The sequence below is a fragment of the Meriones unguiculatus genome, chromosome X (assembly GCF_030254825.1).
Source record: "Meriones unguiculatus strain TT.TT164.6M chromosome X, Bangor_MerUng_6.1, whole genome shotgun sequence".
Classification (NCBI taxonomy): domain Eukaryota; kingdom Metazoa; phylum Chordata; class Mammalia; order Rodentia; family Muridae; genus Meriones; species Meriones unguiculatus.
In genome coordinates, this window is record NC_083369.1 from 136,277,227 (window position 1) to 136,303,149 (window position 25,923).

Sequence of the window (25,923 nt, forward strand, 5' to 3'; positions counted from 1 at the left end):
TCCACACATGAATAATTAGTAAATCATAACTCCTAGGTAATTCATTTAAGATTCCATAGTTGAATCCTATCCATAAGCTCTTTAAACAATAGAGTTCCAGTGTACCTGTTTTTTTGTGTGGTTTTTGTTTGTTTGTTTGTTTTAATGTCCCTGTAGTATCTTCAGACAGGTAACCTGATTCTTTAAGCAAATGATTGTTAATTTAAGGTCATCCAAGTCTTACAGGGCAAACTTGGTCATAAGTCAGAAATAGTTTTATAACCACCCCCATGGAGAGCACCAGAACCTACAGAACAGCAGACTTACTGTTGGCTCTTGCCATCTCATTTTTCAGGGCCACATAGTCTTCATATAATGGCCTCAGCTGCTTGCCGACCTCAGCCCTCCAGCCTTCCCAGGCCCAGAGCCTCTCGTTGTAGTCTGTGCTTTTTGCCATTATATCATCCAAACCTGTTGTTCCAAAGGAATATAAATTCGAATGTGAAATATTTGTATTTATAATACAAATAATTTGTTTTTACAATTATGTGAACTTTAAGGAATTAAAAGTTTGGCAGACATCCAAGTCATTAAACAAGATGTCATGGTTAGTATCCTTGTACTTATTATTAGATCCAAACGTATCTGCAGAGGGGAAAAAAAGTACTAAAATAATTCTATTACTAGCTTAATTACTTGAATGTAATAAAATTTATAAGGTATGGGATTTTTTAAGTTAAAAGGATATGTATGATAGGTTATAGATATGACTCAGGGAATAAAAGGCTTGCTCACAAACATGACGACCTGAGTCTAAATCCCCAGAACCCATGAAGAAGAACTAGATATCAAAGGAGAGTAGAGATGGCATATGGGAATGTTTAAAGAGAGGGGAAAAAAGCAAGACATGCAACCAAATTAAAATCTCAAAACCAAATAAACAAAGCTAGGAATGTCCGTGCATGCAACAGTAAGCCCAGTGCTGTGAGGAACAGAAACAGTTCTAGGTTCAGTGAGAGAGCTTGTCTCAAGGGAATAAGGCAGGGAGTGATAGAGCAGGACACCCACCATCTTCTTCTGACCTCCAAAAGTACACGGGCATACATAACTACACATGCACATATACTGCACACACACAAACAAACACACATACACACTCATTCACAGGTATACACAACGAAAGATAAATACAATTTTTTTTTTAAGGAGAATGTGAGCTAGAACATTTTGGAATGGTACTATTTTTAGGTTATCAATTTGCAAAACATTGTGTTGTTGCTAAAGATCTCTGTCTCAGGGTGGGGAAATGGCTCAGTCTGGAAAGTCCTTCTACAATTCCTAGAACTTACATTAAAAGTCAGGTGTGAAGCATTGGTGGCACATGCCTTTAATCCCAGCACTCAGAGAAGCAGAGGCAAGATGGTCTACAAAGTGAGTTCCAGGACAACAAAGGCTATACAGAAAAACTGGCAGCTCATTCTCCATGTTGGTTCCCTAGTAAGGGGAGCAGGGTCTGTCTCTGACATGAACTCAGTGGCCTGCTCTTTGATCATCTCTCTCTGAGGAGGGAGCAGTTTTGCAGGCCACAGAGGAAGACAAGGCAGCCAGTCCTGATGAGAGCTGATAGACTGGGGTCAGAAGGAAAGGGAGGAGGACCTCCACTATCAGTGGACTTGGAAAGGAGCATGGAAGGAGATGAGGGAGGGAAGGTGGGATAGAGAGGGAATGAGGGAGGGGGCTACAGTTGGGATACAAAGTGAATAAATTGTAATAAATAATAATAATAATTAGAAAAAGAAAAACCAAAACAATAGATAGATAGATAGATAGATAGATAGATAGATAGATAGATAGAAAGAAAGAAAGAAAGAAAGAAAGAAAGAAAGAAAGAAAGATAGAAATTAAAAAAAAAATACAAGTGTGCTGGTATACACTTCTAATTCCAGTCCTGAGGAAATGGAGACCTGAAAATCCCCTGGGGTCGCTGACAAACAGTAATATCTACTTGGTGAGTTCCCATCCAGGGAGAGACACTGCCCCCAAAGAAAACTAGTAATGGTTCCTGAGGAATGACAATTGAAGTTGTACACTGACCTCTATGCCCGCGTGTGCTTGCACAAATCTGTATACCTGCATATACATGAGCATGCACACAGATACACATAAACACGCACGTATACCACACATTTGAAAAGTCTATCTCATTTTTAAAGTTTGGAATACAAATTTCATAAGGACTACTAAAAACAAATAACCTACCTGGTTCAAGCAATGAACATTCCTGTGGATTCTTTGGGTTGCAAACTTTTCCAGTACTGTAAATGGTGCTCATAGCATTCAGAATTGTGTTCAACTGCAAATTAAACATAATAAATAGTGGCAGGCATGTATAATGTACTATAATGGGTGGTAGCACAAAGATAACCTCTTTTTGGTCATGGGATTTTTTTAATTCTTTTTTTTCCCTTTTACTTAAAACAGATTCATTTCTCATACACTATATCCTGATTATAGTTTCTTCTTCTACTTCTTTCAGTTTCTCCCTACATCTCCTCCCCTCTAGAATCACTCCTTTTATGTCCCTCATTAAAAAGGGGGGGGGGCTTCTAAAAGATAACAACCAAAGAACTCAAAATAAAATATAATATGAAGCAAAAACTATCATATTGAACTTGGACACAGCAACCCATCAGGAGGAAAAGACCCCCAGCAGCAGGCACAAGAATCAGAGAACCACTTGTTCTCACAGTCAGGAGTCCCATAAAAACACTAAGCTAAAAGCTGTAATACATACAAAGAGGACCCAGCGTAGACCCATGTAGGCCCTTGCTTGCTGCTTCAGTCTCTTTGAACTTATATGGTCATGGGATACCTTCTTTGCCAAGTATACTTGTATTTACAGAGACCAGATAGCTTGCATAAATGTCTCTGCTGTCAAGTTGCACAGAATCTTGAAAGCTTGTGATCAATACATATGGATGAACTAAAATAAGTATGTCTATTCAGACTCCCAGGAACATTTCTCATATAGACACAGAGATATCACTTCCTTTTCATTTAGCATTTACTAAACCTCTACTATGTTCTACTTTTTGATAACTCTGAAATAAACAAGCTTCTGACCTTCAAAGATGCCAAAGTCATAGAATAATAAGGCAGTCATGAAAGAGATCACAATATAAAGGAGTGACAGGTACTGTTAACTGTCACCAAAAAGTGCTTTAGCAGTACTGGCTTAGAGTAGGAGAGGGTAAAATAAGGGAGATTAGTAACCTGGAGATTTAAAAATGGCTTCAGAGAGAAAACACTTTTAGAGCTCCATGTTCCAGAAGTAGAAATTGGTCATGTAAAGGAAAGGAAACGGTGGATCTTAAAAATGGACAAAGGTGTGAAAGGTAAGCCATTTTTAACAAGAAGTTAAATGACTAAAACTCCAGTGACAGCACTCACTGAAGGAATGGAGGCCACAAGAATGGAGAGATAAGTGGCATCTAGATTACAAGGAGCAATCAATGCCACAATAAAGAATTTAAACTTTACCCTGTAGGCAAAGGGGAGTGAAGATAACCAGGTAAAGCCAGGCTGTTCAAGGGCATCAGTAGGTGCAGGTCAGTAAAAGGTTTATTTCTACTCTCAGATAAATACAAGAATGAAGAGAATAAATGTCAAAATACGTTTTGGGAAACTCAGTAGATCCATGATATCTAAGCACGAAACCAATGAACTTACCCACATGCTGATGTGTGGTGGGTTGGAAACATAGGAAGAAAAGAGGAAGAAATGAAAGAAAAGGAGGGAGAAAAGAAAAAAAAGACCGATTTCTCTCATACAAATCATTTAAATGCTAGATTTCTCCTAACACCCTTGTGTATTATTATTTCACTCTGTTGCACATTCATTGTATTGAAAACATGAGATAAATTCCATGCTTAAAACTTCCACAAGAAGCCGGGCATAGTGGCACACACCTGTGATCCCAACACGCTGAGAGGCAGAGGCAGTTGGATCTCTGAGTTCAAAGCCAGCCTGGTCTTCAAAGTGAGTTCCAGGACAGCCAAGGCTACACAGAGAAACCCTGTCTCAGGGGAAGAAAAAAAAAAATCCTTCCACAAGATCCAATAGTCTAATACAATACATCCACCTTCACATAAAATACCTCATGGTGTCTTTCTCTACCTGCTATTTCAATCTCTCCTCCATCCTTTCCATGCATCCTAAACTCCCTTCTGTTCTCAAGCTATTACTTGCACTTAAGTGGTTTTCAATCCTAGCAGCACATTATAATTATTTGGGGATTTTTTAAAACTAGAATGTCTAAGGGTCTCATAGACTACAGCAGGCTGTCCACATTCAAATGGGCAAGAGTTCTCATGGAGCCCTTGTTAAAAAAATAGCAGATGAAGAAACATAGACAAGACAAGATAAGGTAGATGAATAACTTAGTGGAATTATTAAACCCAAGGAATGTAGAATAATAAATATCAACTTGTAGAAACAAATACCATATGGCTTTATCTCTGTTCTTATCATGTACTTTTATTTTTATAAATGCAGATTAAGACATACAGAGTTCCAAAGGACAAGCAACTAAAAAAGAAAACTTTGATGTGAAAGACTGAATGTTTTAGATAAAAATATTTCAGTAGGCTATATCAGGGGTCTGTTGTGTGTTTTTGTAAAGCTTTGTTGGAAGACAGCCACATCCATTCATCTATGTATTATCTATGGCTGACTTCCTGCTCTGATGGCAGAGCTTACTTGTTGTGACACAAACAATATGGCCTGCAAAGCCCAAGATATTTATTTTATGATCCTTTACAGCTTGCTTTCAAGTTTGCTGGCCCCTGGACTGGGGGCATGGGATGAGAGATGGTATTTCAACAGGATAAATATAAGAATTCTTGAAATCATCTCAGCATAGGATGATTTTAAAGTGCCCTTTGACTGCTGTGTTGGCACACAAAAAAATGGGGAACTTCACTAACAGTGAGGTTGATGTGAGCTAACCATAGCATTTAGCAATAAGAACAAAGGAAAAAGAAATTTGCTCTAGGATTCTCCTAGCCTGCCTCAGTCAATGTTGACCATGGTGTAGAAAATGTCATATTCCTGATCATTTCTGTGTAGATCAGAACCCAAGTGTCATATTTCACTCTCAGAAAGATTTTAATTTGAATCATGAACTTTATAGTCACCCTACCTGGTCACAGAGCAGGTGTTATTATCTTTGCAGATAACAGAATCATGCCTGTGGAATATGAATGTGTATTATTTCTCAAACATTTCAACTCTTGAGGTCTGGACTAAAATATTTACAAACGCACCTTTTGGTTCTTGTCTGCTGAGAGTGCTGAAGATCCACTCTTCTGAAGGGCCTGCAGCTGACGCTTGATGATGAGGGTCTGAATTTCTTGTAGTGAGAAATTGTGGGCAATCTTAGACTGTTCTTCATAAAAGGCAGACCATTTGGCATCAGCCTCATTCTGAAAAATAAATAAAATAAATTGAACTTGGACAGAAGTTATATTTCAAAGAACATCTGGTGAAACATCTACTACTTCCTGCATGGCTTAGTCCTTTACTTTGCTGAGGGTCAAGGTTTAGGTTAAAAGTAATCAGGCCACTCTTGGGCCACTTTCTTTCTGGCCCAATGCCTAGTTTTCCCAAGGGCCCTGTCCCAAGAACTGGAAGTAAATTCTCACAGATACTCACACTGTGAGGCCCTGGAACTTATGGCCTTGGTGCTGTGACGTGGGTAAGTTGGCTAAAGATTCAGGGATGAATGGGCTAAAAGGAGAACCTTGCAAATCTCAGAGCAGACAGACACAATGGGAATACAGTCCCTTGTGACCACCAGAACCATGAGAAATGAGAACCAGATCAAAGAAAGCTCCTGGGTGCCATGGTTCAGTGCAGGAAATTTGACCTTAAATTGTGATCTCAGAGGAAGGCTTCCCGGAGCAGGGCCACTTGGTAGGGTGATAATTTTCCGACAACAACAAACGTCAACAAACAGGTGATGATGTTGGAATACACCTGCCTCTCTGCAGCCCCATCTTGGCAAAAAGTAGAAGAATGGGCTTCTCCAGGTTTCTCGAGTACAGACTCTTCTCTCAATGCACAACTTCACTTCCACTTCTCAAAGGATCAAAGGAACAACTGCTTTGTACATGCTATTTTGGGGAACCATGCAAGAGAGGTGGCATGTGAGTTCCACTTCTGGGTGTGTGCATTTGGACAAATAATCTCTCCTGGTTGCAGTTCTCTTATGTGGTTAAACAATAGTGTCCTAAAAGTGTGACTAAAGAATTCTTGCAAGGATTAGAACAATTAACAAATAACAAAGTGCTCACAAACAGGCCTGACACCTCCTCAGCATTCAATAAATGCCATTTGATTGTGTAGGGAGAAAAAAAAAATCCTCGTTATTAAGTTGCTTAGAGTTGTATCAGAGGAATTGGATACATATCTGGAATGCTTTCTCAGTGCAACACAAGTATATAATAACATACACCACAAATGAGACAATAAGTTTTCATACTAAGAAATCAAAGATTAAAGAGGGGTCCAAATTGTTCAAGTGTTCATAAAGGAGATGATACTTAAGTAATCTTGAAATAGGTAGGAGGTGGGATGGATGTAGAAAGCTTTAAAAAACAGTTTGCCTCCTTTTGGACTTTAAACAACCTCATGTGACAGAAAATCATTGTGCCAACATTTTTCTGTACTAACCAAGGGGCTTAGCAAGGTAGTGGAGCTGGCAGTCAACCCAACATTCTAGACTCTGTGATGGCTCTCAGAATGCCTACCTGCTAATGACCACACCCATGAGTGAAATCCTCTTCGGTGAAAATAGACTTACGATTTGCTTCTAAGCAAACACATGGAACAAAGGTAGCAAATAGTATATATTTGCATTATTTAAAACTGTCATTTTTATCTTGTTAGCAGGCCCTCCTTTTTGTAGACTCTCTTGCAGCAAGCTAGCATGTTATGATCGATTCTATGGAAAGGTATATGGCAAGAAACTGAGTTTAGCCATTAACTGACATCCGGCCATAAACCAAGAACCTCAGTTCAGCAGTATGCAAAGATCTCAGTGTTGACTCTGGCCATATCTAGCTTAGCAGTGAGATTGGATCCCACTACTAGTTAGGCCTCAGGATAGTAGCACAATCAATGCATCTTGATGAGAACTAGAAACAGAAGCATGCCTGGACCCATGGCTCACAAAAACTGCGGAATAAATGTGCATGCGTGCATGTGTGAGCTAGAAAGGGTAGAAAGGGGACTGTGTCAGAGAACAAGCCATGTTAAGGGAGGAGAGAAGAGGAAAAAGAAAAAGAGGCTATGACGTGAAAGCAGAAACAGGCCCCCTAGGGACTAAGACGGAGACCAACAAGAGAGGAGCAGGAAAATTGGGTGAGTGGAAGCTGAATATGAACAAAGTATACATGAAAATGCTACAACGAATCCTCTTACTTTGCAGGTTATCACTTAAAAACTAATTTAAAAGATAGAGAATTAAAAAAAAACCCACCATACTCTGTAGAGAGGAAAAACAAATCTAGCTATCCATGTCATTAATATAATTATATAGAATTAGTGCTATATAAACTTATTATTTCCTAGACAAGTCTTTATGACCTATATTTATTTATTTTCAAAATTGTAAATCATGGCTTCATCCTTTAATCAGGGCTGATAAATTACAGCCCTTGGGCAAAGCTCAGATATCACCTCTTCTTTCTTAAATGAAGTTTTATAGGTAAGCCACACACCCGTTTATGCCATACTGTTTATGACTGCTTCTGCCTCCCAACTGCAGGGCTCAGTGGTTTTGAAGAAACCATAAGGCCTTCAAAGCCAAGAAGATCCACTTCTCAACACCTAACTAAAAAGATTGTTGATCCCTGCTTTTGGTGAAGAACTATCATCATTTTTAAGTATTTAAATTCACAGTATTTAAGTATTGTAGAAGTATTTATATGCTCAAATATACAATTATTCTATTGAAGAACTGTGTGTGGCACAGAGATAAATACATTTTCTTTTTGTGATAAGTTGCTTGATGTGTAAAAGTACTGCCATTTTATTTCCTCCTTTTTTTTTTTCTGCAGCTCATCATCATCTAAATGAAGCTAAACCACTGGAAACTTCTTAACCCTAAACCTGTGGCAGTTCTCTGAAGACAAAAAATGAAAAGCTATGGAGAACCTTAGCATCCATCTGAGACCTCCCAATCCAACAACCTCTGATGCAAAGTTCTACCCTCAAGTCCCTGATTTCTAGAAACAGCCCTCAACGCAGCATGAGGCTCAGAGGACAAAGCTGCTTTGGTCACTTTTTCAACATACCTAGAGACTTGCAAATGGAAAAAAAAAATGTATTCTATTCAATGGATTATGTAACACAAGTTATATGAATACTGTCACTCCATCATAGAACTCCAAAACCTTTCTGTAAAATGCATTTTAAGTTTATAAACATTTAGAAGCATTTTTACTTATTCCTGACTTATCTTCTGAGGGCACACACCCATAATCTCAGCACTCAGGGAGGCAGAGGCAGGCAGATCTCTGAGTTCGAAGCCAGCCTGGTCTACAAAGTGAGTCCAGGACAGCCAAGGATACGCAGAGAAATCCTATACATATAAAAACAAACAAACAAAAACAACAAAATCAAAACTGTAAACTACAAAGAAAGCATAATGCCTGAAAAGGAAGTAGTGCCACTTTTACTTTAGTTGGATTAATGACTGATGCAGAGGGGCCCATCTTACTGTGGGTGCTGCTGTTCTATCCCTGGGTTAAGTGGTCCTTGGTGTATAAGAAAGTAACCTTAGCAAGTCACCAGCAGCAAACCAGTAAGCAGTGTTCTTCCAGGGCTTCTGCTTCAGTTCCTGCCCCCAGGTTTTTGCCTTGAGTTCTCCTGCTCTGGCTTCCTTCAGTGATGGACTATTACCCAGACAAGTAAGATAAAACAAACTCTTTCCTCCCCAAGTTGATTTTGGTCAGTGTTTTATCACATCAAGAGAAACCTAACTAAGACACTTAGAGACCAACCTTAGTCATTCTCTAATGACTCCTTTTGGACTTATACATGATTTTCTTACCAATTTTCATCGAAATCCATTGGGGAATAAGGTTATTTTTGCTTTTATTTCTTGGCCAGAAATAACATCTTACAAGTCTCATAAGAAGACAAGATTATAGGTGGAATTAAGCATACACACCACAATGGCATAGAAAAGTAGGGAGCTTTAGAAACCCATTTTGAGCCAAGCTTTTTCCTTATCCCTGCTTTCTGGTTTCCACCCCCCTATAGGTAAGTACCTTTTAGGACACTATATGGATAAAATCTGTAGCTTTCTTTTATTTACAGGTGCACTCTCACAACTCTAAGTAACACCACACTATGCCAGATCTGTAGGCTAACAACCCAAACATCCTGACTCCTGAAAGTTACCTCAGGAGATGATACGAAACCAGCTGGTTGCCCTCAATAATGTCACCATTACAAGCCATGAACACACAAATGTCATACAGTCTAATTTCCTGTTCTGTATCCATTATCTATTATGATAATAACACTGTCTAAGAAACAGCAAAAAGCCTCAACAGCATGAGTATTTGTTGTTCATGTGTCTAAAATCACTGGGAGTTGGCAGACCTCGACTGATCTTGGCTGGATTTGCGTGCAACTCTGGAAGCTGCCTTCTGCTTAGGCAATTACTCCATGTGTCTCATTTATAGTTGGCTAGTCTAAACAGGTTCTCTTGACAAAGACGAAGGTGTGAAGGATGAGCCCCATTCTTCAAGCCCATTAAGCCTTGTTTAATACAAATCAAGACGAATGATGAAGGACACACTTGCAGTGTGAACCTGCCGTGGGATGGCACTGCAAAATGACATGACCGTAGACGTTATTATAGAAAAGAATGAAGACATGAGTCCACCAATGCAATGGACCGTACTTCCTTAACCCAAGGTGGAGCTGTAACCCATGTGTTTGCTTAAATGCTTTGAAAGCCTATTTAGAGTTTTCAATGTCTCACGCTTTTTAGATTAAAGTTTTACAGGTCTTATCAGCTTTACCACCTGTGGTGTAAATAGTTGCTCCCTCTGTTTACTCTGAATTTCTCTCTGTTGTGCTTTCATCTGTATTGCTTTTCAGGTGAAAAAGATTGATCCAATACAACTGTCAACATCCTGTCACTTCTTGCTCCAAGTCACACTTTCCTTTAGTGAAGTTTTCTACAGCCCCCCACTGCCCCCAGCCCTCTCTGCTCCCCTTAACTAATTCTAACTATTCTTTGGAGGAAGGGCAAAGATTCCTTTATCTTTCTTTCTTTTTCTTTTTCTTTTTCTTTTTTCCTTCCTTCCTTCCTTCCTTCCTTCCTTCCTTTCTTCCTTCCTTCCTTTCTTTTTTCTTTCTTTCTTTCTTTCCTTCTTTCTTTTTTACATCTTTACTCCAGCATTACATTTTTAAAGGCTTAGGATAATGTTCTCTCTGTACCCTCTAGAACCATCTGAACGATGCTAATCATTGTAGTCATGGGAATATATTTAGTTAATCTCTTCAGGAGACTATCTGAAATGACTTCTAGGTTCTTTTCTGATCAGAAACTATTTCTTATGGCTCATCATCTCTCTTGATGAGCCAACTTACACACAATTTGGATTTCCAAGACCAGTTATATATGACATATTATATGACATTTGGCAGTAAGTGTTTTTGTTATAGTTAGGATTAGTCTTATCAAATACTTGCATCTTCTAAAAACCTTTGACATTTTATAAATATTTACTTTATGAGAGAACTTTTTTGAAAACTTGCATAACCTCCCTGAAGCAATAAATACATCGCACAACTAAGATCAGAAAAACCAAATGACCTCAGATATCAGTGGTAATTGCAAGTCTTTTACTTGTTTTCAGTACAGAGCCAGTTACTGCTAAGCACATATTAAACCCTGGGAATTTCAAAACTATTTCTTTTCTCTGTCCAAGAAGTTTATTTGACATTAACCCATGAAAAGATAAACTATATCATTAGATTAGTCTCATTCAAGCAAACTCAGTTTCTAATTCTGCAAGTCAGATTATATCTAAGGATAAGTGTTGATCTATAATAAAACAGAGCAAAGTCAGTAGTATGCAAATTTATGGGAACACATTCTCCCCTTTGCCCAGGAAAGGCTTGCTGTGAAAATACACAGACAAAGGTTGATATTTCCTAATTCCTGACCCTGAATTCTCTACTGACAAGGCCAAGAAGCAGGCAAAGGAAGGAACATGATGGCTTTTTCCCAGAAACCTATTTCCCAGCAGCTGTTCTATGAATCTCAGAAGCGCTTCAGAGCTTCCTTCAAATCTGACCTTCCCAGGGCAATCTTTATGCAAAACCACCTGGCCTTCACAAGGCTCTGACTTACATGCCCATACCACACACCAAAAGATGTAATAAACAAAAACTGCAAACTCGAGACACGAGTGAGAAAGTGAGCTTTTCAAATTGCAAACCCAATGAATAATATGTTTGACAAAGGTCACACTAAAAGCCAGGAACAGCATCCAATTACACACACACATACACACACATACACACACATACAAACACTGTGTATTTTCTAAATTTAGCATTCCCTTATAATATAGACTCTATTATTACTATAATACAGTAATTATATTACTGTGATCATAATTTTAATCAGTTTACATCTGAGTTAAATGGGTCTGAAGGAAGTTAAGCAAGTTTCCACCTGCTCAAGCAAATGGGAACAAATACAGAGACCCACAGACAGATATTATGCACAGAGTGAGAGACCTTGGAACACTCAGTCCTAAATGGGATATCTCCAACAAATGTCTCCCCTTACAGCTCAGGGAACCCTGAGGAAGGAAGAGGAGGTAAACAGAATGTATGAGCCAGAGAGGATGGAGCACTTCAAGGAAACAAAGCCCCACTAAATCAACAGGATTGGCATACATATAAATTCACAAAGACAGAGGCAGCATGAACAGGGCCTGCACGGGGGGTCTGCACCAGATGGGGTTCTAGAGCTGCAGTGGACACACACCCGCATCCCTAACACAGAAGCTATCTCCAATTAATAACCACTTGTAAATAAAAACTGAATTTTTTTCCAAGGGAGTCTCACTGGTGAAACAAACTAGTTTTTAAAATAGTATTATTATTATTGCTGTTGTTGTTATTATTATAATTTATTACAATTTATTCAATTTGTATCCAGGCTGTGGCCCCCTCCCTCATCTCCTCCCATTCCCATGCTTCCTCCCTCTTCTTCCCCTATGTCCCTCTCCTAGTCCACTGATAGAGGTTATCCTCATCCCCTTCTATCTGACCCTAACCAATCAGGTCTCATTAGGACTGGTTCCTCTGTGGCCTGGCAAGGCTGCACACACCAGGGGGAGGTGATCAAAGAGCCTGCCACTGAGTTCATGTCAGAGACAGCCCCTGCTCCCTTCCTAGGGAACCCACTTGGAGACTGAGCTGCTTATGGGCTACATCTGAGCAGGGGGTCTAGGCAATCTCTATGCATGGCCTTTGGTTGGAGGATATGTCTCTGCAGGACCCCTGGGCCCAGATTTTTTTTTTTTTAATATGTTGGTCTCCTTGTGGAGCTCCTGTCTCCTTCAGGTCTTTCTGTCTTCCCTTTCTTTCATAAAATTCCCTGCACTCTGCCCAAAGTTTGGCTATGAGTCTCAGCTTCTGCACTGATACCTCGATCAGTAGAGTCTTTCAGAGGCCCTCTGTGGTAGGCTCCTGTCCTGTTTCCTGTCTTCTGCTTCAGACGTCTATCGCATTTGTCCTTCTGGAAGAGGATTGAGCATCTTCTCTAGGGTCTTGTTTAGCTTCTTTAGGAGTATAGATTCTAGTATGTTTCTCCTATATTATATGTCTAATAACCACTAATGAGTGAGTATATACCATGTGTGTCTTTCTGCTTCTGGGTTACCGCACTCAAGATGATTTTTTCTAGCTCCCACCATCTGCCTGCACATTTCATGATTTCCTTGTTTTTAATAGCTGAATAGTATTCCATTGTATAAATATAGCACAATTTCTGTATCCATTCCTCAGTTGAGGGACATCTAAGTTGTTTCCAGATTCTGACTATTATGGATAGAGCTGCTACAAAAATGGTTAAGCAAATGTCCTTCTTGTATAGTTGAGCATATTTTGGTTATATGCATAGGTGTGGTATAGCTGGATCTCGAGGTAGCACTATTCCTAATTTTCTAAGAAAGCACCAGATTTATTCTCAAAGTGGTTGTACAAGTTTACATTCCCACCAGCAATGGAGCAAGGTTCCCCTTTCTCCACAACCTCTCCAGCATGTGTTGTCACTTGAGTTTTTTATCTTAGCCATTCTGATGGGTGTAAGGTGAAATCTAAGGGGTGTTTTGATTTGCATCTCCCTGATGACTAAAGGATGTTGAGCATTTCTTTAAGTGTTTCTCTGTCATTCGATATTTCGCTGTTGAGAATTCTCAAAACAAACTACTTTTAAGGACCTTTTGGACATGTAACAAACTAAATACCCAGCAGTAGATGGCCAACAGAAAATGAACTCAAAGGCATTTTTGCAGGTTCCTTGTCTCCTAATACTGTGTCAGAGCTTTTTCCTTTTTTTTTGTTTTGTTTTGTTTGTTTTTCATTTTATCTTATTTTTATTATATATTCTTTCTCTGTCTCTCTCTGTCTCTGTCTCTCTCTGTCTCCCTCTCTCTTTTGCATATATATATTATGGCTTACAGTTTAGTGATTTAATGGAATTTCTGAGTATGTGAATGAGTGAGTCTCTGTGGCTATATCTAGTTTTTGTGCCTTTTCTTGAGTGCTTCTGTTTGTTTATTTGTTCTGTCCTAATCCCATGTGTTAGTTTTTGTTCTATTTTATTATATTATTATCTCTTAGAAGTATGTTGGATCTGGATAGGAGGGGAATCGGGGAGGAACTGGGAGAAGTAAAGGAAGAGAAAATTATAATTGGAATATAGTACGTGAGGAAAACCTCTAGCTTCAACAGGACACTTAATTAAGACTTATAGCTTCTAAGATTCAAAGGAGGATATAAACTCAGGGCGTTTGGCTCAGCTTCGTACTTACTATGTTATGGTCACACTCCTGTGTTCATTCATTGCCGCTACAGCACAGTGTCTCTCAGCAATACCCTGTCATTCCTGTCCGCTGCCTAATATCATAAGAGAATCTCAACACGTGAAACTAGGAGAGAACAAGAAGATGAACACCCACCCCCAACTTGACTCCCCCTTCAGGCAAACCCATAGTGGTTCACCTGAGTGCTTTGATGCACCTTCCTCCATGCTCTGGCAAAGGGGATATGGAGTCCCTTGTCATTTTTCTTTCATTTAAATACTGTTTTTGTTTTGTTTTGTTTTGTTTTTCCTTTAAAAACTGCACGCTTTTCTCCAGTTTAAAACACCTGATGATTTATAGTCTTCCATTTCTAGTTTGGGCTATACTCAAAATCAAAATGTTATCATTTTTAATTATACATTTTTTTTTTGTGCACTGAGCCAAACACCAATACCCTAATAATATCTCACTGATGGTTTCAACAAACACCATTACATCTTACTCTATAATAGGACTTCTGCATATGTAGGTCCTCAAAAGAATTATTATGTACCTCTTCAAAAACTCTCCCTCCTACACTAATAACAAGGATGTCTTCCTGCTCCCCTGAGCCTACAAGCGTTAAAAATTATTCTGGAATTGTTTGACCCTAATGAAGCATATATGAGTACTATTTAGTTTTTTCCTAAGTGACTAAGCTAACGCTGGGGCTGGGAAGATGGATCATTGGTTAAGATACATACTTCCCTTATAGAGGATGCAAGTTTGTTTCTCAACATCTTTGTTGGGTGGTACACAACAGCCTGTAACTCCAGCTTGTGGGGGATCCAATATCTCTGACCTGTGAACACCTGCACTCACATGAGCACATGTGCTCACGCGCATGTACGCGCGCGCACACACACACACACACACAAACACAGACACACACACACACAAACACACACACACAAACACACACACACACACACAAACACACACACACAAACACAGACACACACACACACAATTTTAAAATAATAAAAATAAATCTTAACATGAAAAAGTAACTAAGACCCAGATTGTGAGACTAACAAAATAAAGTTTACTCAGCTAAAACGTGGTGGGGTCAGGATTTGGATGTCAGAAGTTTAGCTACCTAACCACATAGGCCACCTAACTCTCCAGCATTAAATTAGTCTCACCTGAGAACATCTACAGAATACATAGACCACAAACAGAAATCAAATAAAAACTTATAAAAATGGTTACACTAAAGATAACCTGGATAAGACCAAAATGAGACATCAGATAAAAGCAACTTCTTTGGCAACATTAGATTTTCAAAGATATTTTATCTTTGGTTTTCTTAAACTTTAGAAAAATTAAAAAAAATATCTTAATATTTCAAAGGAAACAGCCATTCTCAGATTCACTCTCTTCTATGAATGGCAGTAATTTAAACAGACAGCATCCTGATCATTTGAAAGAAATGAAGTTTCTAAACTACAATTTTGAAGGAAACACTGCTGGAAGAAAAATGATATGAAAAGTCTCTTCTTAAATACTTGCTCAATTTTCCACCACTTAAATATACTTAAAAGGCACTTCAAGTTCTGTGAGAAAAAATATTCTAAGTCCTTGCACTTGTCAAACAAAATAAGCTGCTTTCCGAGAGTAGGCTGAGATTTTTCAGGACTAGTTTAATTATAGCTTCTCTTCTGTGACCTTTGGAAATTCCTCAGAGCTCTGTGACAATGAAAGAAAGAATTCCCGAGTCCAGTTTCACCTAAGCCATGGTTACCTTAATTACTAAGCTGCTGCTTTCAGTAAACCTCCACTTGCATTTTTCAGTTAATATGTCATCTGTAATCTTCAGAGAGTCCTGTTGGCATTGTTGGCTAAAGAAAATCATTGACTCAATAACTTTACATTTCCATGAATGCTTTGCACTCTCAGTATAATGAGGATAGTAATGGCAGCTTTATCAAACAGTTTCACTTGTCCCTGTATTCTGGACAGAGAATTCATTCATAACAATTTCCCAAATGAACTCTAAGGTCAGTTGAATTTAATCATCTGGGACACTAGGATCAGAGCTACAGATGCAATCATTCATCCTCACACTTCAGAAATTTCTATGATTTCTTTATCCAGTTTTTTTAGGCAATAATTCTAATCTTTAAGAAGCCATCAATACCCCCTAGATAGCCTCAAGAACTCACCATCTTTTGGGCATTCTCTTCAGTAATATTGGTGTTATAATTCCAAGAAGCAAGTGAACTTTGATAATACAGGTCTTCAGCTTTCTGGTTAAACTCGTCTAAAAATGTCTTGGCCTGTTTCTCGATGATGGACTGAGCAGCAATAGCAGCAACAAGGCTGAGAAGGAGCCAGGAGGAGCTTGACATCTTTCCCCGTGCACCAAGATCCCATCCACTCCACTGAGCAACTTTCCCTAGAGTGAAATCTGCTCATGAGTTTTTCTCTCTCATCAGCCTTTGAACTTGGGTTGGGCACTGAGAAGGGAAGACAAAAAAAAAAAAAAAAGCAGAAGAGAACAGTAAACAAGCTGCTGAACCAATATGAATTTAATCCTGGAGAGGACAGATATGTAAACAGATTTTTTAGAATGATTTTTTTAAGTAAACTAAATAAAGGCATGTTATTCATTAATCCTAGAAAACTTTAGCTCTGCTAACATTTTATGGCCAAATGAAAACTTGGACATTTCATTAATATGTTCCTTAAAAGCTCCTAGAGATACACTGAGAAGTCCTGTGATTTTACAGTAACAAAAGGTTAGAATCAGAAATAGTGGGATACGTATTAGAACGTGTAACCTTTTCTGACAATTCTATCAATGAGTTATCCTCTCTCTCTCTCTCTCTCTCTCTCTCTCTCTCTCTCTTCCTCCCTCTCTCTTTCTCTCTCTCTCTCTCTTTTTCTAAAGAGAGAGTTTCACTGTGTAGCCCTGGCTGTCCTGGAACTCACGCTGTAGACCAGAATTGTCTTGAACTCACAGAGATCTGCCTGCCTCTGCCTCTGCCTCCAGAGTACTGGAATTAAAAGTGTGCAGCACCACTGCCCAGTTCCATTTTCTCTATTAATTTAAAGTCAATGCTCACAAAAATTCACTTCCTTGGTTAACAGTTTGTTTGCAAATAAACAACTTTACCTTTGTCTTTATGGGATTCTTTAAAAAAAAAAAAGCAAACAAAAAACAATTTTCAGCCAGGAGGCATCAGCACATGCCTTTAATCCCAGTACTTAGGAACTCTCTGAGTTCAAGTCCAGTCTGATCTACAGAGCTAGGACAGCCAGGGCTGCACAAATAAATCTTGTTTCTAAAAACAATATGTGTGGTGTGTGTGTGTGTGTGTGTGTGTGTGTGTGTGTGTGTGAGATTTCTCTGTCCATTTAAGAAATAATAAGAATATTCTCCACTGTACAGGTTTAATCCTCCCAATATGGATTTGACAAAGTTTCAAGCTGTCGTTTTCTCAGTCTCAGGAGACATTAATCTCCAGTTCTATAGATGACTTCATCATGTATCTCTTTCCCTTTCACTTACCTGCTTAAAACTTAGCTGAGATCTCAAGGAAGTAACAATGATTCCCATTATGAAGTCCAAGGAATATCCATGGCAAGTCCTGTGCATCCATAGGCATGAGATTGTGACAATGTGTACTCCAAAGAGATTTTACTGGTTATCCTGTTGAAGTTAAGCAGCTGGCTCTATGTCCTCATTCCCAGGGTGTAAGCAGGCACAGATAAAAGAGAGCAGCCACTTTAAATGGCAGGGCTCATGGGCCTGCTTGATTGTGATTATGAAACCTTCACACAGAGAAAACATTTCTCCATCCAGAAAAACAAGTCTTCCAGGTTTAGAAGAAATGGTAATAACGAAGCCTGAAAAAGAATTCCACTACTTCACTTCGTTCCAACCTTGGGCAGATGATTGTAGAATAGGAAAAAGCTGTAATTGCTCAAAGTGCTTTGTGTTGTTGTAACATTTTATTTAGGCATCACAACATACCTGTGGGCAAATATTTACATCACCATTTTATGGACTGTGAAATTGAGCTTAAGTAGCTAAACCTCACTAGGCTAATAATGGGTGGAACGAGGCCATGAATCCAGGCTGGCTGGCTCTGGAGTACAGACTCCAAGCTAAACTGTATGCTACAGTCTAAGAGCAAGAATGGAGCCATACATAGCTTAAGGAGGACTTGTGTCTTCAGTAAAGATGATGGAGGCATTCTCTGGTTCCACCATATCAAATGAGAATCAAGACAAAGCAGGTTGCAACTTTGAACAATAATTTAAAAAAATCAAAGAAAATGACAGGAGAGAAAAACTGCTACAGACATGGCAGTAAGGCTCTTTCATACACAAGGAATCTGAAATCTCCTTGCTTCTCACAGGCTTAAGGAGAAAAACAGAAAATACAAAAGGGGAGCAGCATATGAATCTCAGAACAAGAATGTTACATGAGAAATAGCTGTAAGAAACCTCTAGTCAGATGACCTCCTGAATGAAATGCTTGAGGTTAGGGTGGAAAACAGAATCATCCAAATTAATTTTACTGAGACAGAAAAGAAAATTCATGCAATCACAATGAAACGTAGAAAGCAAGATAAGAAATCTAAGCTAAAAGTAGATGGACAGGAAGACTGAGATAGAGATGAAGCAGGAAAATGGCAGAAGCCAAGAAACTCTGAACATCAAGGGAAACAGAGGAATTGTACTTAGTGATGCTTTACAAAAACAAAACAAAACAACAACAACAACAACAAAACTAGCTTACACTGGCCAACAGCAAGTACTCATTGAACTCGTTCACTTTTCATTGAGAAGTTCACGATGCTCTGTTACCTAGAAGTAGCAGATCTTATCTCCTAGAAGCTCTTATCTCTGAGCCCATTCTGAAAATAGAAAGAATCATCTGTAGATGGAGGACGTGTGCCCCAGGGGAAAAAAGAAAAAGACAACTGGCCTCCAAGAACATATTATCTTTAAGGAAAGAGAACTAGAAAAAGGATGAGATGACCAGACACTCAAGAAAGCTATTCTAACGTTAAAAAAAAATGTTGGAGTTGTGGGTGTGTTTGATAAAAAGTAGAGAGAAGAAGTAGAGAGACCTTGACGCTTAACAAAATTGTAAAACATAATTTTTATTTTGTGACTAATAAGCACTTACATTAATCAGGAAATGGGAGAAAGGAAGGAAGAGAATGATGAAGGAAGGAGAGATTTTATTTTTTTTTTAAAGGCGGGGGTGTCTCTGAAAAGGTGTCTTCTGAGCAGAAGTCTAAAAGGATGTGTAAAGCCAGCTGGGGCTTTCCCAGATCTCTATTTGGAAAAGTAGGCATGCACAAAGGGTGTAGGCAGATCTTGAAAACATTAGAGGCCTGTGTAACTACATATGAAGCTGAAAACATAGCTTAGTCTCACACCTGGAAGGCCTTGAAGAAATGTCATCTTCGGATTTTACCCTTAGGCATGCAGGAGGACAATAAAAACCTTCAAGTGGGGAAGTTATATGACACAAATCTTTATGACTGCTGCTTTGTGAACACTCTAAGGAGGATGAGCTGTGTTACTTTAGGCCTTTACTATGATATATGTATCTTGTACACATTTCTTTGCTGCAAAATTAGTGGTCTCGTGGAGATGTTGCATTTAGTGAATTCATACCTGAGTAGTAATGAAAGCTACTGATGAAGAAAGCAGCAGTGTAATAATTGGTAAACTTCCATACTGAAATATTTAAGCAACTTGCCTGTCAGACAACTTTCAGGGACATTCACTGTATCTGTGGTTGGCTGAGATCTTTATTCCAGGGTGCATTTGGACCCTGATCCTGATTTGTTGGTTTTTACTGGCCTAGGCCAAAAATGGGAGGAAAAACCCATCTTCAGAAGAAGCAGGCTCATTTGTGAAAGAAAACAATTCAGAAAGAGAAAGTCTGATTGAGCCTATCCAAGAAAAACATGCCAGGTTCTCTGATAGCCTAATTATCAGGGCCAGGTATAAAGTTTCCACCATACAGAAAGAACAATACTGCTTTCTTGAGGGAGAAGAGAAAAATCATAAATATAAATGGCTCCCTCATGATATTTCCAGATACTGTCCTTGTGGTTACTGTTCCTTTGCACCAGGCTTTGAACGTAAACTCTTTGACATAACATTTATGAATGGGATTTTCTTGTTACAATTAAAGAAACAACTTCCAAGTGATCTCATAACTGATCTAAATTTACCCAACCTACAGCATTTGATTCCAGCTGTTAAGCAACAGATGCCTTCTCTCTGTTGATTCGTAGCTTCAGTGACCTACTAACTTGCAGTGTCTAGTAAGTCCTCATCAGTCTGGCATGTTCTTGGAATAAGCAAGCCCACACAAACAAAACAGCAATTCAATGTTTTGACTGCTCTAGTTTTATGCTTTAAACCTGTTTAAAGTGGAAAGCTTTCTAAGGCATATTCCATACTGACTCTGATTTGCCTTGGTATTGCTTTGTGTTGTATTATTTTGTAGAGGTTTTTTTTTTTTTCTTTAATAGATATTATTTACTGGCTAGTCTATACTGTGGATCTTTGGGCTGTACATTAAATGACTCCAAGTAGTTTTATTGCTAATAATTCTGCTGTCTGAGTTCACATGGCTTCTTAGAGTATCAGCTCTTAGTAGCCCCACCCACCTCAAATCTTCCTGTTTTTGGTTTGCTGTCTGCTAAGACATCAATGGAAACTTAATAATCATAAGCTTCTGTCAGGAAGCTCACTTTGCATAGGTTTATACCTGAGGGTGGGTCTTTAATTTTCTAGAACAAAGTACATAGACTTTGAGATACAGATTTCCCTTCCTGCTCAACTTTTTTTATAATAACTTTTCCTTTATAAAGTTACAATGAATCTTAAAAGGTGTCATATACATCTTTTATTCACAATTTATGCATTATATAACCCAATTGAAGCTCCCTGCCTCAATTCCCCCAGTCCCACCCTCCCTCTCTCTTCCCCTTAATCCCTTCCCCTAGTCCATTGAAAGGGAGAGTTCTCCAGTGTTGCCATCTTCCCATAGCTTGTTAACTCTCATCAGGAATGCCTGGATGATCTTCCTCCATGACCTGGCAAGCCTGCATCATCAGGAGCAAGGGATCAAAGAGCAGTCAACTGAGTTCATGATAGAGGCATCCCCTGATCCCCTCACTCAGAGACCGACATGAAAACTGAGCTGCCAGTTGGCCACATCTGAGCAGAGGGTCTAGGTACTTTCCATGCATAGTCCTCCCTTGGTGCATCAGTCTCTGCAGGACCCCCAGGGCTCAGATCCTTTAGCTTTTTTGTCTCCTTGTGGGGCTCCTGTCCCGTTCTATTCCCATCCTGCTCTTTCTCCATAAGACTCCCTTCCCACTGCCCAAAGTTTGGCCCTGAGTCTCAGCATCTGCTTTGATTCCCCTATTGGGTGAATTATTTCAGAGGACCCACTATATTAGACTCCCATCCTTTTTCCTCTTTTCCATCACTTCTGGTGTCTATCCTGTTTCCCATTCTGAATGAATTTAAGCAAACTCCCTAGGGTCCTCCTTAATGTTTAAATTCTGTAGTATTTAAGTCTGTAGATGGCTGTCCTATATTATATGGCTAATATCCACTTATTAGTGAATGTATACCATCCCTGCCTTTCTGTTTCTGGGTTAACTCACTCAGGATGATCTCTTCTAGTTCCATCCATTCCAGTGCAAATTTCATGATTTCCTTGTTTTTAATTGCTGAGTAGTATCCATTGTGTAGATGTACCACAATTTCTGCATGCATTCTTCAGATGTGGGACATCTAGGTTGTTTCCAGAGTCTGGCTATTATGAATAAAGCTTCTACGAACATAGTTGAGCAAATGTCCTTATTTAATGGTGGGATAACTTTTGGGTATATGCCCAGGAGTGGGATAGCTGGATCCTGAGGTAGTGATTACCAATTTTCTGAGAAAGTGCAAGATTGATTCCCAAAGTTGTTGTACAAGTTTACATTCCCACCAGCAATGGAGAGAGGATTCCCCTTTCTCCACATCCTCTCCAGCATGTGTTGTCACTTGAGTTTTTGATCTTAGACATTCTGATGGGTGTAAAGTGAAATCTCAGGGTTGTTTTGATTTGCATCTCCCTGATGACTGATGTTGAGCATTTATTTAAGTGATTCTCTGCCATTCTATATTCCTCTATTGAGAACTTCCTGCTTAGCTCTGTACCTCATTTTAATTGTTTTATTTGTTTTGTTGGTGTCTAATTTCTTCAGTTCTTTATATATTCTGGATATTAGTCCTCTATCAGATGTAGGGTTGGTAAGGATCTTTTCCTAGCCTGTAGGTTGTCATTTTGTTTTGTTAACAGTGTTCTTTGCTTTACAGAAGCTTTTCAGTTTCATGAGGTCCCATTTATTTATTGTAGGTCTTAGAGCCTGAGCTGTTAGTGCTCTGTTCAGGAAATTGTCTCCTGTGCCAATGAGTTCAAGGCTCTTCCCCACTTTTTCTTCCAACAGATTTAGTGTGTCTGGTTTTATGTTGAAAGCATTGATCCACTTGGACTTTAATTTTGTGCAGGGTTATAGATATGAGACTATTTGAATTTTTCTACATGTGGGCTTCCAGTTAGACCAGCACCATTTGTTGAAGATGCTATCCATTGTATGGTTTTGGCATCTTTGTCAAAAATCTGGTGTCCATAGGAGTGTGGGTTTATTTCTGGGTCTTCTATTTGATTCCATTGATCCACCAGTCTGTTTCTATGCCAATGCAATGGTTTTTGTTTGTTTGTTTGTTTTACTACTGTTACTCAAAGTACAGCTTGAGATCAGGGAAGGAGATAACTCCAGAAGATCTTTTATTGTAAGGGTTGTTTTAGCTCTTCTGGGTTTCTTTTTCTTTCAAGGTCTGTAAAGAATTGTGTTGGTAATTTGATGGGAATTACATTGAATCGGTAGATTGCTTTTGTTAAGATGGCTATTTTTACTATCTTAATCCTACCGACCCATGAGCATGGGAAAACTTTGCATCTTCTGATATCTTCTTCTATTTCTTTGTTCAGAGACTTAAAGTTTTGTTTTTTTTTCAAAAAAGTATTTGACTTGCTTGGTTAGAGATACACAGATATACTTTATGTCTTTTGTGACTATTGTAAAGGGTGTTGTTTCTCTAATTTCAGGATCAGCCAATTTGTCTTTTGTTTACAGGAGGGCTACTGATTTTTTTTTTATATCCAGCCACTTTGCTGAAGGTGTTTAGCAGCTGAAGGAGTTCTCTGGTTGAATTTTGGGGTCACTCATGTATAGTGATGCTATGACTTCTTCCTTTCCAATTTGAATCTCCTTGATTTCCATTAATTATCTTATTGCTCTAGCAAGGACTTCAAGAACTATGTTGAAGAGATATGGGGAAAGTGGGCAGCCTTGTCTTGTCCCTGATTTCAGTGAGATTGATTTAAATTTCTCTCCATTTTGTTTGATGTTGACTATATCCTTGCTGTATATTGCCTTTACCATCTTTAGGTAAGTGCCTTGTATCCCTTATCTCTCCAGGACTTTAAATATAAACGAGTGTTGGATTTTTTTTTTGAGAAATAGATGTTATTTATTATTCAGTTCTTAAAGCAATCGACATATATGCCATAAATATAATATATAATATATATATATATATATATCAGTACATGTATATATACATGAACATTTCAAATTAAAACAATATATGTAATTATATACATGAAAACTTTTTTTTTCCAATGCAGTTTATTCAGGAACCTTGAACAATCCTCGGACCCTGGGGAAAGCCAGCCCACAGCTTAAATAGCCTCTGGGTAGCCAACCCAGGTGTGCCACGTGGGCAATGCAGATAGGTCCACATACATGGAAGCAAGCCAGATCTTCGGCCTTAGCCAAATGTGGAATTGTTCGTGACAGAGAGCACTCACCATCGGGAAGGTGGAAGGCGGAAACCAGCTCCATCTTTAAGGCGCAGCATTCCGCAGCTCTCTACAGTTCCCCCTTTTTGTTTTAGACGCATCAGGCAAGAGTAGAGGTCTGATCTCTGATATTAGAAATAAATTGGGACTTTGTACTGATGTTCATTTAGGTGTCATCCACCCAAAGAGCATCAGACCCGTCCGATACCTTTTTCTCAGAGGCGGGACCTGGGGCATCAACCCGCATGCAATCAGACATGCTCTTCTCTGGGTCCACAGCAGCTGACCCTGAGTGCAGTGCTTAGCCTCGCATCCTGAGTGTAAAACAACCCAGATGCCCCTCAACTGAAGAATGGATGCAGAAATTGTGGTACATCTACACAATGGAATATTACTCAGCAATGAAAAATAAGGAAATCATGAAATTTGCAGGTAAATGGTGGGATCTAGAAAGGATCATCCTGAGTGAGTTGTCCCAGAAGCAAAAAGACACACATGGTATATACTCACTCATATAGACATACAACATAGGACAAACCCACTAAAACCTGTGCATCTAAAGAAACTAAGCAAGAGAGAGGGCCCTAACTAAAATGTCCAATCCCCATCCGGAAAGGCAAAGAGGATGGACATCAGAAGAAGAAGAAAACAGGAAACAACCTAGGAACCTACCACAGAGGGCCTCTGAAAGCCTCTGCCCTTCAGACTATCAAAGCAGATGCTGAGTGTTGGATTTTATCAAATGCTTTTCAGCATTTAAGGAGATTACCATGTGAGTTTTTTTCTTTCAGTTTGTTTATATGGTGGATTATATTGATGGATTTCCATATATTGAACCAACCTTACATGCCTGGGATGAAGCCAACTTGGTCATAGTGGGTGATTTCTTTTATGTGTTCTTGGATTTGGTTTGCGAGTGTTTCAGCATCTAAGGAGATAATCATGTGTGTGTGTGTGTGTGTGTGTGTGTTTCTTTCAGTTTGTTTATATGGTGGATTACATTGATGGATGTCTGTATATTGAACCACCCCTGCATATCTGGGATGAAACCCACTTGGTCATAGAGGATGATATCTTTGATGTGTTCTTGGATTTGATTTCTGAGTATTTTGTTGAGTATGTTTGCATCAATGTTCATAAGGGAGATTGATTGGCCTGAAATTCTCTTTCTTTGTTGGGTCTTTGTGAGGTTTTAGGAATCAAGTGACTGTAGCTTTATAGAATGAGTTTGGTAATGTTCCTTCTGTTTCTATTTTGTGGAAGAGTTTGAAGAGTATTGGTGTTAGCTGGTCTTTCAAAGTATGGTAGAATTCTGTGCTGAAACCATCTAGCCCTGGGTTTTTGTTTGTTTGTTTTATTTTTGTTTTCGATGGGAGACTTTTGTTGACAGCTTTTATTTCCTTGGGAGATAAAAGACTATTTAATTTATTTACCTAGTTTGGATTCAGACTTGGTAAGTGGAATCAATCAAGAAAACTGTCCATTTCATTTAGATTTTCAAATTTTGTGGCACATAGGCTTTGTCATAAGACCTAATGATTGTGTGGATTTCCTCAGTGTCTGTTGTTATGTAGCCCATTCATTTCTGATTTTGTTGATTTAAGTAGTGTCTCTCTGCCTTTTAGTTAGTTTGGCTAAGGGTTTGTCTATCTTGTTGATTTTCTCAAAGAAATAGTCTTGGTCTCATTGATTCTTTGTGTTGTTTTCTTTGTTTCTAATTTATTGATTTTAGCCCTGTGCTTGATTATTTCCAGCCATCTACTCCTCTTGGGTATGTCTGCTTCTTTTTTTTTCCCTAGGGCTTTCAGGTAAGCCTTTAAGTTGCTTGTATGAAGTGTTTTGATTTTCTTTATGAAGTCACTTATTGCTATGAAG

General features: G+C 38.9%; 1 protein-coding gene across 1 annotated transcript in view; it reads right to left on the reverse strand.

Moving 5' to 3' along the window:
- Positions 1-17,900, reverse strand: part of Ace2 (angiotensin converting enzyme 2) — a 49,609-nt gene extending 31,709 nt beyond the window's left edge. Inside the window, exons 1-5 of the mRNA XM_060374524.1 lie at positions 17,659-17,900; positions 16,310-16,603; positions 5,304-5,462; positions 2,239-2,332; positions 307-450 (exon numbers count right to left, since the gene is read on the reverse strand). Coding sequence (XP_060230507.1) covers positions 307-450; positions 2,239-2,332; positions 5,304-5,462; positions 16,310-16,495 — 583 coding nt within the window. The 5' untranslated portion in view covers positions 16,496-16,603; positions 17,659-17,900. The remainder of the gene's footprint in view (positions 1-306; positions 451-2,238; positions 2,333-5,303; positions 5,463-16,309; positions 16,604-17,658) is intronic.
- Positions 17,901-25,923: the final 8,023 nt, after the last annotated feature.